This window comes from Pelodiscus sinensis, chromosome 11 (assembly GCF_052426305.1).
Source record: "Pelodiscus sinensis isolate ZL-2025 chromosome 11, ASM5242630v1, whole genome shotgun sequence".
NCBI lineage: Eukaryota > Metazoa > Chordata > Testudines > Trionychidae > Pelodiscus > Pelodiscus sinensis.
The window spans coordinates 46,618,380-46,632,660 of NC_143062.1; the positions used below are offsets into that span (position 1 = coordinate 46,618,380).

Sequence of the window (14,281 nt, forward strand, 5' to 3'; positions counted from 1 at the left end):
GAGCGAAATCTGACATAACTCTGCAGATGGCTACATTCAGATGATACACCTAGGGATTTTTCCTAAAGGACAGTAACATTTAAATGCTAACGTTTATTTTTTCCCTTGTTGCGTTTTTTTCAGGATTGCCAGTCCCAAAGAAGAGCCCAAAGTCGGTAAGTACCTACTCACCTACTGGTTCTGTTTGACTGTTTTGTGTGAGGGGGCTTGTGGGCTTGATTTTTTTTTTTTTTAAACGTGGGGTGTTGATTGTTTTAAGTTGTCTGTCTGTTTCGACACTGATTGTCTTGCACAGCTCGTGCTGCACGGTGAATTGAGAGAGGAATTCAGAACAGAAAGGGGAGCTTGTTGCAAATAAAGCTAGAGGTTTACTGATCCTCTCCCTCGCTGGTTACCTCCCCGGACCCCCCAAAAAGCCATTGTTTTCTTTTTTGAAAGATGGGAGGCTCCACCTTCTTTCCAGAGAGCAGCTCCTAACAGAGGAGTCCACAGATTCCAACCTTTTGCGTTTACTCCCTGGTCTCCCTCACCAGCTGGTGAATGATTTTTATGAAATATTAAAGCATGTGTATTTATAGGCAGACAAACCATGCATATTTACAGTTTCCAGCAGATACTGTTAGTTGCCCCACTGCTGCAAACATCTTGTCGTGTAGCTTGGCTTTAGCAGCATTGTACTGCAGGTGCTGGGATCCTTTATTTAATAATAAAAAAAAAAGCAAGAAGAAAAATAATCAATATTTTCCTGTCTTTTTCTAATCCTGTTTCCCTGTAGAACTGTTACCTGGTTGACGTGTTAGCTAATAGCTTAGAAGCTATGGTCTAAAGTGTCCTTAAAGCTCATTCCTAGTATAGTGGAATAAAATTAACAGAATGTTCATGAGCCAGAAAAGGGATGAATATTTTATAGGAAATGAGATATTTACCAGGTGAAAGCTTCCATTTATTTGAAGGGCTAGGGAAGAAGGTAGGCTTATTTCCCAATAGCTTTGGGGAAATCACATGAGCGAGGTCTTTGCAATACTATAAGACACCGTGAAAGTTCACTGACGGCCTGTTGTGGGTGCCGGTAGCTGCAGCTGCTAACAGTCCACTTTTCGGGAAAGCTCGTTTGTTAAGAAGAGGAGCAGAATCTCCTGCTTTTAATGTAAGTTCTCTGCTCATCCAAAAAGATAGACCTGAAATAATTAATGTGATTCTGATGGCTTAGAGCAGTGCTGATTAAAGTCACGTGACTTCAGGCCTATACCATTGTCAGTTTGCATTAACGTTGGGAGGGAGAAGTGCGGTTTGGGTTCTCACTCACATCACAGAAATGTCAGAGTGTATGCGTTTACTTTTGTGTCATAGTCATAGTTAATTCAGCCTTTGGTAAAACAGAAACAAGTGTGTAAAATATGTACAAGCGGAGCAGATTTTTTTCCCCTGTCAGAGAAGGAACAGTTGAATGGATAGTTATAAACCATATTCATTAAACCATGATGTGGTGAATGAACTTTGATTTTAAAAAATACGAGCCCTCCCAGAACAAAGCCATGTAATATCCCCTTATTAATCTGATGCTGTGCTAAGCACCTGCGAAGTGAACAATGATTCATTAGAAGCATTTTAAATCTGACACACCTAAATCCATATATAAGGGTAATCCTCCCTGAACAAACAAAGAGACCTGTTTACAAACAGGTGTAGTTCTGGAGTCTTTAATGAATTTACGAGCCCCTAGCTGTAGACTTTTTGTCCCCTGGAGAATTTGCTTTCTGAGAGAGCATTTCATTCACTGAACACCACTAGATTCCTTGCATGTTACACCCCTGAAAGCTCTCTTGCCGTTCTTCATAGCTCTTTGGTATTTTTCACCAGGCAGTGATGTTCCATCCAAAGTGGAAGAATCCAGTAGAACAATCTTCCTCCTCTTTTTAGATGGGAAATGGAGCGTTTACACTAGCAACTAGTGGATAATACTGTCTTATCGTGATAGATGGTGGCAGCTGTTTTTAGAGTGCATGAAAGTCTGATAGTCGCACTCCTGAAAGGAAAGGGACTAGAATGACCAACCACTCTCTTTAAGTGAAAAGGATACAAAGATTATCAATGTTTTACTCATATTGCTACAGTAAAACCCGTCTTATCCGACACACTCAGAAATTAGGGCACTCTGGTTATCTGAGGGTCCCATCAACCTAGGAAAAACCAATGGACAATAATAGTAAAACTCAAGTTTTTAATATTGGTGGTTTTGTAATGTGAGGCAATTGGTCTCACGTTTCTATTTTGAGTTAAAGATTATTATAATTTCTTAAATACAAATTTTTTTAAACTAATCACGGTAAACCAAGCCAGGCCTGTGCGCCTGAAGATGTGACAGTACCGTGGCTGGGAGCAATGCCGGTTAACAAAGTTTTCTGGTTAACTGAGTGCCGGATCACAAAGGTTTCACTGTCCTTTACCTGCATGTAATGAGATGAGGTGGGAGTGGAGGAGGAATGCTTCCCAATTATAACTGCACTGGCATTGAGTCCCACTCGTTCCATTTGATACAGACCCTTCTGCGCCTGGGGGAAGAGGTGGAGACTTCCCTGAGGTTCTGCCTTGCAGCTGCCCTGCAAGAGTTTGAGGGTTTGACTGTATGACACACATCAAATATCCCTGCCTCAGGGCACAAGGGCCAAGGCCCATCCAAGTTTTTCCAAGATTCCACCATGTGGGCTAGTGCAGCTGCACTTGTGAAATACATGGTGTGGGTTTCATGTAGCCCCAGCCTTCCTCTTCACCGTCCTTGTTCTTCAGGAGGACAAAATTTGCTTCGTGATTGATAGATGAGCTGCTGTTCAATAAGCTGCATGCAGGCAGCCCTCATGCGGGTAGGCTGGCTTTGTGGGTAAGCCCTCATTTTGTTTTCTGTACTGTGCAGAGTAAACGAAAGTTCAGCTCTTCAATCCCCTCCTACTCTTGCGCCGAGCTCAGGGCTGATCCCTTCCTTCTCTGCAGCCTAATGAAGCCCCTCTCCGATCCCAGATCTATTCCCCTCCCCCACTCTCCCAGCGACCTAGTGCCTCTGCCTGGCTTTATACCCGATTCTGTTCTACAGCTGGCCCCCATCCGGCCATAGCTGCCTAACTTGGCCAGACTCCGTTTTGATAGAGACCTTTTTAGGACCCCAGGAGTTCAGCTGTTGCAGGACCATTGCTGTGCAACGTCAGCAGTGTTTATCTCCGAGAGAATACACATGCAGACAGAGAAAAGCACGAATGCATTTCTGAAGGCTTTTTATGTCTCGTTGTTAGTTTGCTATTGGTCTCACCTGGCGAGATGTGACCTGAGTTCAAGGTGCTGTGATTCTTTGCGTCAACAGCTAATATCATGACTAAAGCCCGCACCGGACAATGTCTTTCCACTCCTTTAGATGAGGAGTCATCAGCTGTAGCAAAGGAGGCAGCGGAGGTGGAACATAGGCCTAGGAAGCCAGAATGTAGGTCTTGGAAGGTAAATGAAGGAGGAAGTGACTTGGGAAGATTTTTGTTTTAGAATATATGGCTGTGCAACGTGGAACTTTGATATCTGAGCATTTTTTGCATGTACAGCAGCTCTAGAATATTTTGGAATGTATAGAATTTTGGAATATTTTGCCTTTTAGGGCAAGAGCTTTTCAACTGAGCTTGAAGGGGCCAAGTTGAAAAAGGGCTGAGTGCCAGGTTGTAAGTGCTCTGCTCTCGAGCTGATTGAAGTTTCCAGTAAAGAATATATTTCAGCAGCTTTGTGAATAAGCAAAAATGCTTACGGAAAATGTTTGCTTTCTTGGATAATTTTTAGATTTTTTTTTCATCAACTCACTCAAACGTAAACATTTTCAACTAAAAAAAAAATGAAACTATTGACGCTTTTATCTGTTTGGGGGCTGGCATTTCCTGTTTCTGGGAGTTTGATATTTTTGGATGATAAGTACAATTCTTTATCCCCTCCTCCCCACTGAAAACATTGATGAGAGCTAACATTTTTTGGTTTGTATCGAAATATCCCACACAGAAGAAAGAAACTTAACCCCTTGAAGAGGAGCCAAATTTCTCAAAGGGACTTTGGTTCCAGTCTAAGCACTGAAATATGTTATCAGTCCTCAGAGCAGCTAAGTATTCTGGACGCTGGACTCTTTTGAAAGTGTTACCATTAGTTAAGTGCCCCAATAGAAGCTGAGGTTTTACAATTTCTCTGCCTTAAAATCGTATATATTCACAATCTCCCCACAAACTACTCCCGTTCGGCCCAATCTTCTCTTTGTCCAGCAGCAGGAAACAGTGCTAAAGAAGGCAGAAATACTTTGCTGTAGGGATTGGTGCTTTTTGGCTAAGATACATTCAGGCCTGGTCTGCCCTACACAGTTATGTCAGCATAAGCTGCCTTACATCAACCTAACTCCATAAGCATCTACACTACGATGACGCTGCCCCCACCCCCCGGCTATAAACAGAGACTTATTAACTCCACCTGCACAAGAGGCATAAAACCAATGTCGCTGTAGTTAGGTCAGTGACGCCGCATTGCTTACATCAACTGTTGCTGCCTTTCAGAAGCTGTCCCACCTAGGGATGTTAAATTTCGATTACTCAGCTATTCGAGTAGTCGATGGAATTTCCATTGACTGCTTGATTTAATTGAAAAGGGAATGGGGGGGCACAAATGTCTCTTGTTACATTTCAAAGGCAGAGGTACAGCAGGGAATCCCAGCTCGAGTAGGGACTGTATCTGTCCCACCCCCAGCACCACGGAGATGGTGTTGGGGGAACTGGCTTTTAAGCTGGCTACTCTGAGCACCGGCTCCTGCTCTTCCCTCCCCCCCCCCCCCACCCCCACACACACCTTGCTGCCTTTGATATAGAGGCAGCAGGAGGGGGGGTGGAAATGCGAGTAGTCGACTCAACTACCCGATACACCTAGGCTTATCGAGTAGTTGACTATTTGAATACTCTTTAACATCCCTACACTCACACTGGCAGTTAAATCAGTGCGAGAGTTCTTGGTGAGGACACACACCACTGATACAAAGAGCAAGGCATAGATATACACACAAGCAATGTAATTACTGCAGTGGCTGCATGCCAGAATAGATTGATGTAATTTTGTAGCGTGGACATGCCCCAAATCTATCAACAGGAATAAAATAGTGTACTTAGATCCCATCACAATTTTCAACATTGTGTTGCTTGAAAAGAGAGTTGTCTCCAAATGTGTGTTAATGTGTCAGTAAAGACACACGGTATATTTACGTCTGATTGGGCAACCTTAATTGTCCATTTCCATTTTTTTTATTTCTGTTTTATACAATGAACGTGCTTTCTAAAGTTGTTTTGTTACAAAAATCACACATTTTACAGAGCTTTTCCTTCTTACCCAATTTGTGTACATTTACAGTAGTAACTCCAGATTAAAGAAAGGTTAGAGAGGTTATTTATTTTTGGGATCAGATTTTTTTTTCCTTGCTTGCTGGTTTGTTTTGCCTCGAAGATACAGAAAGTTTCAGTTAGACCCAAAATACAGATTAAAACTTCTAGGATTGAATGCCAGATTTAAATTGTTTAAATCATTTTCCATATAATAGGCTCAATGTTATTTTTGTTAACTTCTCATTTAAAGAGAAGATGATCATCCAGGAGGATGGTATTAGTGTCGTTTTGTTGTGCTGACAAATGTGACTTGAATACAATTTTCTACTGTAGTCCATATTATCAAGGTTCTATAAATCAGCTATTTTTAATTACACTGGCAGGAAACCTGGCACACTGTACTGAAAGCAGGCTTTTGTTGTTTAATTATGTGCCACAAAATAAAACAAGAGCAACACAAAAATGCTGCAAAAATGTCTTTTTTTTTTTTTTTTTAGTTATAAACTAGCATCCCCCATCTGAGATTTTGTTTGTCGAGCTCGGTCTTAAAATGGCTTACTTTAGAACCCAGGATTTTGTAGGAGCATCAGGCTGGGTATGAATTAGCTTCTTTCACCACTTTGAAAAAAAAAGGGGGGGGGGAATTTGGCTCTGATATTTGAGTTTAAAAACTAGTTGCTGAGCTGGCACAACAGGCATGTTCCGTGGAAAATGACTTTAAAGTACCCAGTTAATTGAATATTCAAGTCAATGGAGACATCAGTTAAAGAAAGGCCAGTAATGGGTCAAGAACTTCAGTACAAGTCTAGAATGTCAAAGCAATTTGTATACTCCGAATTCCCCACTGGCTGGCATAAGCCCAAATGCACCCGACGATTGTACTTGCGATATAAAATCATACGAACAAGGGCATTTTAAATAAAGATTTTCTCTGAATCCATAATTCGTCCCACTTGTTTTTGAGCATTATGGCTCATCTGGTCTAGTGGGCACTGAGCAGGACAGGAGGCTGGATTTCTAGAGCTATCTCAGTCATTGACTTTGCTCTATCCCTTTCACTGAAAAGTCTCAGAGGGGTGGCCATGTTATTCTGTAGCTTTAGAATCATAGAATCATAGGACTGGAAGAGAGGTCATCGAGTCCAGCCCCCCGCCCTCAAGGCAGGACCAAGCTCCGTCTACACCATCCCTGACAGATGTCTATCTAAGCTGTTCTTAAATATCTCCAGAGAGGGAGATTCCACCACCTCCCTTGGCAATTTATTCCAATATTTGACCACCCTGACAGTTAGGATTTTTTTCCTAATGTCCAATCTAAACCTCCCTTGCTGCACTTTAAGCCCATTACTCCTTGTCATGTCCTCAGAAACCAAGAGGAACAAATTTTCTCCTTCCTCCTTGTGACACCCTTTTAGATATTTGAAAACCGCTATCATGTCCCCCCTTAAAAACAACGAGTAGTCCTGTGGCATCTTGGGAGACTGACACATGGATTAGATCATGAGCTTTTGGGAGTAAAACCCACTTCATTAGATGGCTTGGAGTGGAAATGACAGAATCCAGGGCATATAGAATTGCAAAATCATTTTCATAATCAAGTCCATTATCATTCATTAACGCTGGTCCTACAACTGACAGGGAACTGCTCTTGCTATTCTATATACACCTTGGAGACTGTCATTTCCATTCCAATTCATCTGATGAAGTGGGTTTTGCCCACAAAAGCTCTTGATCAAATATATTTGTTCGTCTCCAAGTTGCCACAGGACTAACTTTTAGTAAAGTTATTTCACTTCCCTGTGCCTCTATTTCCCTTGCTATGTCTCTGTCTTGCCTGTTTATATTGCATGCTCTTGGAGGCAGTGGTTTCTTTTTCAGTATATCTATCTACCACCCAATACCATGAGGCCTTGATCTTGATTAGAGACATTTTGTGCCACTGCCATGCAAATAATGGCAATGGGATGATCCCATATGAGGGTAACTTCAGTGATTCTGTACAGATAAGTGCCACATTGCATGCTGGGGCGGCACTAAAGGCCGTTCTTTGTTTGTAAAGTGAGTTTAAGTGCTCGAGTAGATCCTACAATTTGGGTCAGGGCTGAACCGAAGCACCTCTAGGTTTGGCAGTTGAGAGCCCTGGCACTTCTGGGCTTGCTGCATCAATTTTGAATGTAAAAAAATTGCTAGAGCCCTGGCACCTAACTGCTTGAGCGTCAGCACCTCGTTCAGTACAAATCAAGTGCTGGTTGGATCGAAGGCCCTTTAAAGGCAACATGGCTCTTTCTGTTTACTTCCACGGGCTTTGGATCAGGCCCCTGGTGCCAAGGAGAGAAATCAAGTCAATAGCATTAGACGCAAAAGCATACGAGGCAGACGATGCCGTTGCACGTTTCTATCATTGCTGTACCAGTGTGCCTCAATGTGCTTTCCAGTGCCAAGAAAGATAATGGAGCAGATAATGAAGGAAGCTACTTGCACACATCTAGAAGGTAATAAGGGGATAAGCAATGGTCAGCATGGATTTGTACAGAACAAATCATGTCAGAGCAACTGGAGAGCTTTCTTTGATAGGTTAACAAGCCCTGTGGATAAGAGGGAAGTGGTAGATGTGGTATAGCTAGACCAGGGGTCACATACTCATAGCCCATATACCATCTAAGGGCTGAAATATATTTGCAATCTGGACCAGGAGACTCAGCGGCTGGGGGGGGGGGGGGAGCGCAGGTATGAACCTGTTTCCCAAACCCTGTCCCTTCCTGCCACAGCCCCACAGTCTCCCCCCATGGCACCCAACTCCTGAGGGACCCAGCCTCAGGGATTACTGGGGGGGGGAGATCTGGTGTGGGGTGGCAGCAGCTGGGAGCGTGGGGAACTCATCAGGGCAGAGCTTAAGGGACAGGTTCGGACATGCCTGACTGAGTCGCCAGGTCTCCCAGGCAAGTTTGCGGATATACTCTGGCCTGTAGATAGGCATGAGTTTGAGACCCCAATCTAGATTTTAGCAAAGCAGAGCTACTATAAGGTGTGAGCAAAACTGGTTGGGTAACCATTCCCAGAGAGTAGTTATCAGTGGTTCACTATGATGCTGGAAAGGCATTACGAGAGGGTTTCCGCAGGGATCCATTTTGGGACTGATTGTATTCGGTATCTTCATCAATGACTTAGGTAATGGAATAGAGAGTACCCTTGTAAAGTTTGAGGATAGCACCAAGCTGGGAGAGGCTGCAAGTGCTTTGGAGGATAGGATTATAATTCAGAATGATGTAGAAAAATTGGAGAAATGGTCTAAGGTAAATGGGATGAAATTAAATAAGGACAAATGTAAAGTTTTCCATTTTAGGAAGGAACGATCAGATTCACATGTCCAAAATGGGAAATGACTGTCTAAGGAGTGCTGTGGAAAGGGATAAAGGGGTCATGGTGGACTACAAGCTAAATATGAGTCAACAGTGTGATGCTGTTGCAAAAAAACCCCCAAAATTCTGGGATGCATTAACAGGAGTGTTGTGAGCAAGACATAAGAAGTCATTCTTCCGCTCTACTCTGCGCTGATTAGGCCTCAAGTGGAATAGTGTGTCCAGTTGTGGGCACCACATTTCAGGAACGATATGGACAAATTTGAGACCGTCGAAACAAGAACAACAAAAATTACTAAAGGTCTCTAGAAACCATGACCAATGCGGGAAGATTGAAAGAACTGGGTTTGTTTAGGCTGGAAAAGAGAAGACCGAGAGGGGACATAATTGCTTTCAAGTATCTAAAAAGTTGTCACAAGGAGGAGGGACAAAAATTATTCTCCTTAACCTGTGATAGCATAAGAAGCAATGGGCTTAAATTGCAGCATAGCAGCTTTAGGTTGGCCATTAGGAAAAACTTCTTAACTATTAAAGTGATTATGCACTGGGATAAATTGCCAGGGAAGTTGTGGAATCTCCATCGTTAGAGATATTGAAGAGCAGGCTAGACAAACACCTATCAGGGGTGGTCTAAATGTTGCTTGGTCTTGCCATGAGTGCAGGGAACTGGACTTGATTAAAGTTGCTCTTCTAGAAGAGAATATGGTTCAGTTTCCATGATCTTTTTGTCTTTGATCTCTCTGGAGAAACCTTTCACAGATGCGCTAATTAGGATTAATCATTGTTATATTGGCTTATGGTATATGAATCCATGTTTACTCAAAACTGCTGAGATCACCAGTATTAGCTAATGACCTGTCATCAAATTAGATTTCAGTCATTACTCCCTACCCATCTAAGTGACATTTGACCCAGACACCATCTATTGAAAAATTCCATATGTTTCGCTTGGTTCTGAGAGACATAAGCATGGGATTTAATATTATTTTCTTGTCATGGTAATAAGATTCTAGTTACTGTATACAAAAATGCATAATCTGCACTGAAGTGCAGCATACAAGCAAAGCGTCCAAGAATGAGTTGGATTTTTTTTGTTTACGCATTTAGTTTCCAAGGTTTATCCATTTAGTTAGACTCGTAGGGGGAGAAACACAGACGTTGACAATGATTTTTGGCTCCCACAGAATGAAAAGTGAAAATTGGCTGTACTTTTTAACGTGAGATTTGACATTTGCTAATCAACTAATATCAATGAGGCCCTTTTGTAATGTGTGAGGAAGAGAACACGGTGATCATTGTTTTAAACACATGGACTGTCTCTTCTTGGTAACTTTTCAGAAACATTTTACTGCATATTTTATAGCATGAACCCTTGCAATGTAAATGTGATTCTTGTTAATATACATACATGATTGTAGCCTATTATATGAATGTGCTTTAAGAACATGCCCAGTTTAGCTAAATATTGACAAGACGGGTCTTTTTCATGCTGGGTAGAATGTAAGAATGTCGTATCCCATTTAATTGGCTAGTTGGGGCCTACCGTGGTCAAGGGCTACTCCTGTTAAATGGTGAGGGCTGGAATTAAGTAAATATCACCCATTAAGGGTGGATGCCTACCCGTTAATCAGTTAACCTTTCACATCCCTAATAGAATGAGCCTTGAATTTAATTAGAAACGTTTTTCTTTGTTTTAATACACTTGTTTAAAACAAAGAAATTAAATTGCAAGTAATTTTTTTAGGTAATATAAAGGACCTAATGCAATGCCATAAGATTCAAGTCTTAAATCTGAAATTCCTTGAACTCCGTTCCCAACCAACTTATTATCACTTGAGGGTTGCCGAGATCTGTGCGTGAGATGTGATTTCTCATAGAAAGGTCTGTAATGCCTACACCCAGCAGCAGTTAAGCACTGCTTTTCAGAGTGCTGATGGTTTTTTCTCCTTTCTTTTGTGGGTTTATGTTAAACCCATAAACTTATCTGAATACTGATGTTTGTAGTTTCACGTTGGTGGTGGTGGTGGTGGGGATATTGAAACTAGTATCCTATAATGATTTTTTTTTTTTTGTGATGAGACATAGAAGGCTGGATGTTTTTTGTGATTAATTGCATTCCATTTTACGTACGCCTTCTGCCAGTCTGTCTGTCAAAGTGCGTCTCGGGGAAATTTTCTGCAGTCAGCATTAACTGGAAAGGGTGGCCGCCAAAATGTGAAAGTATATATTTCTGTGGGCATGCAGAAACAGTGAACAAAGAAGGGGGAGGAACAATGATGGAAAACACCCGCCGGGAGACCAATAACCTTCTGTTCTTTCTCCTTCCCCTTGCAATCTTCTGTCCAGCAACCACTTGAAAGGAAAGACAGCCAAAACAGTTCTCAGCATAGCGTCTCTAGCCACCGCAGCACACACACTGCATCACCCGTCCATACCACTCAGGTGCTTCCCGACTACCCGACCTCTGAAGCACCAGCTGTGGAGCAGCCGGACAACTCTGGGCAGAAAAAGCCAGATCCATTCAAAATCTGGGCCCAGTCCAGGAGCATGTATGAAAGCCGACGTGAGTATTGAATAGGTGTGCTTGCTAAGGCTGCTGCTCTGGTTGCCACTCTGTGAGTGATTTTCATCCATAGGAATTAATTGCTATTGCAAAGAGAAAGCTTTCAGTGGGTTAAATTGATACATGAAAATGAAGTGCCGGTGAAAAGTTGAGACGATCAGCAAATTCTGTCTAGTTCATGTTAACGAATCAGTTTGGTCTTGGACGGAGAATGAGCTTTGATTACCTCCAACAAGCGGAGTTAGGCCGTAACGCTGTTCAGAAAAAGAGAAAAATATTTTAAATGTGAAGGTCCTTCTTTTTGGCCGTTTATTATTTATTTTCCAATCAGGCATCAAGGAGGCTTTCAAAGATATGAAGCCGAGTTAATTGCCCAATTGCTACTGAAAATCTCTCAGCGTTCTCTTACCAAGTTAATGCTGCTTGGTTTTGTAGCTCAGACGGACCCAAATTACTCATTTACAAGTAACGGGTTTATCGTTCTAATGGCTACGTGAGAAAATTCTATTCAGACTGAGTTTCGGATTGATTGGGTGCACACAGAGGCCTAAAAATCTGACTCCAGGGCCAAAGCCATCCACCAATATTAAAAAAAAAAAAGCATTAAACAGAAGTGAAGTGCACAGCAATCCACAGAGTTGACATATGCACAAGATCATGGACATGAAACAAAGACAAGGTAGGTCCGTCCATGGAGGTCATGCTGAATGGCAATTCAGTTTGGTAGGTTAATATGTTAAAAGGGGGGAGGGGATCTGTTACCATATGTAATCAAGTCTTTGTCTTTTGCCCCTATGGAGCCTTCCAGGGAATCAATGCTGGTGGCCTGATTATTGTCTATTTGCATCAGCACATTTGTGACTAATTCCAATGCCACGGTGTACTGCAGAAGTTCATGTTGTTCAATCCCTTCTCTGTTCCCGCCAGCCCTTAGTGCTCTCCAGAGCACACTGCCTGGGGCTAAGCAGCACACCACACAGCCCTTCAGCCGTGATTTAAATATCCCAGGGCCCTTTAGAATCACCAAGTCCTGGGGCAATTGCCTCTTTTACTCTCCCCTATCGGCAGGACACACACACAAGCTTGGTACAGTCAGCAGAAGAAAAATTAATTTGCCATAAGTCAGGCGAAATGCTTTCCTCCTTCCTGGGGGACAGGAATACTGCTGAGCCATTCTGTCTTTACTACAGGTTGAACCTCCCTAGTCCGGCACCATCGGGACCTCACTGGTGCCGAATCAGACAATTTGCCAGACCCTGGATGGTCAATATTGGCTAGCAGCATTACCAATGCTTCCACTGCTCACTGGGCTCTTAGAAGACGTTTAGGGGCAAATTAGAGCTAAATAACAGCACAGAACTCTGAGCGCCAGGATTGGTTGCTTTAAACAAACTTTACAGGACCGAGGGAAACTTGGCCACATCCATGAGAAGTGGACATCCGGCTAACCAAAATCATGCCAGACAACGGAGATTTCTGGACCAGAGAGTTTCTGGACTAGAGAGGTTCAACCTGTAGCATATATTGCCTTAGCAATGCAAATACCTACAGGAAATGGCATTTATTTTAATTATTAGTACATGCAGCTGGCTAATGGTTGAGCAGGGTTTGACACCACTCCTAGGCTATGTCTAGACTGCAGGCTTCTTTCGAAAGAGCCTCTTTCGAAAGATTGCGTCTAGACTGCAGGCGGATCTTTCGAAAGAGAAATCCGCTTTTTCGAAAGAGAGCACCCAGCGAGTCTGGATGCTCTCTTTCGAAGACGGCCTTTTTACATTGAAGAACGCCTTCTTTCAAAAGAGGAACTTTCGAAAGAAGGCGTTCTTCCTCGTAAATTGAGGTTTACCGCCATCGAAAGAAAAGCCGCGTTCTTCGAAATTATTTCGAAAGAACGCGGCTTGAGTCTGGACGTAGGGGAAGTTCTTTCGAAAAAAGGCTACTTTTTTCGAAAGAACCCCTGAGTCTGGACACGGCCCAAGAGTATAAAAGTGGGTTCAATTGGTTCCTGTTCTTCAGTCAAAATAAACATCTTTGCCTTTTTTTAATCACATCACTTAAGAGAAGAAATCCTAAAAACACATTCAGAGCAATTTTGGATACATATTGGGCATGCTTTCAGATTCTGTTAATTAGGGACAAGGAAGTTCAAAACAGTTTGTGCCAAAGGAGCATCTTCTATATTTTGTTTTTATTTATATAAAGGATGATCTTGCACAACATTTTTGTGGCTTGCTAAATGTTAATTGAGACAGACCATGTAAAATACACACTGCTCCAGAAAGTACAGCAGGTTTTTTTTCCAATCAATTTAATTATTCTCAAATCTTATGTCATTTAAAAAAAAAAAAAAACAACCAAAAAAAGAAATGATGAAAGACCAGGTTTCTTGGCTCTCTGGATCGGATGCCTCCGCAGTGCAGTCTCCACAATTTTGTGTTTCTCTGTCCTGCTCTCTTTCCCTTCTAATGATGACACACTTTTTCTGGCTCTGCATGCTTGCTTCTTTCCTGGGGCCAGACAGCCCTCTTCTCATCCCACTTGTACAGGGGTCCTAGGTGTTTGAAATGACCTCAGTGAGAATTCAGGAGATAAACAAGGAGGAGGGGCAAAGGGGTTTTCCAGCACTGCAGGGTCACCCTGCCAGAACTGCAGAGCCAGAAGCCACCCTGGAGAGACTATTCCTGTCACCTGGCTGCATTGGCTCCCCTCTTTTCCCTGCTGCATGGCCGCATTAGGAAGTGTGCTGCCATTGCCTTTGGCCCCCTGCAGCTACTTGGATCGTTGGTAATTAACTGTGTGGTTCATACTAATTAGTCATTTAGATTCGCTCAGCTGCATGAACACCTGCCTGGATTTCCAAGCGGGAATCTGAGGCTGAGCAGCGTAAGTCCTCTGCCCCTCCCTGTTCCTCTGCAAATGGATGCAAGGAATGCTGCCTTCATTCACGCGGTCACTCCGACATGGCCCTATGGATTTCCCAGGTTT

At 42.7% G+C, this 14,281-nt stretch overlaps 1 protein-coding gene across 30 annotated transcripts in view; it reads left to right on the forward strand.

Moving 5' to 3' along the window:
- MAGI1 (membrane associated guanylate kinase, WW and PDZ domain containing 1) overlaps positions 1-14,281 on the forward strand; it is a 552,920-nt gene that overhangs the window by 504,290 nt on the left and 34,349 nt on the right. For all 30 annotated transcript variants that reach the window (XM_075938532.2, XM_075938533.2, XM_075938531.2 and 27 more), the window contains 2 exons: positions 124-155; positions 11,080-11,296. In XM_075938532.2, the coding sequence (XP_075794647.2) occupies positions 124-155; positions 11,080-11,296 (249 nt within the window). The remainder of the gene's footprint in view (positions 1-123; positions 156-11,079; positions 11,297-14,281) is intronic.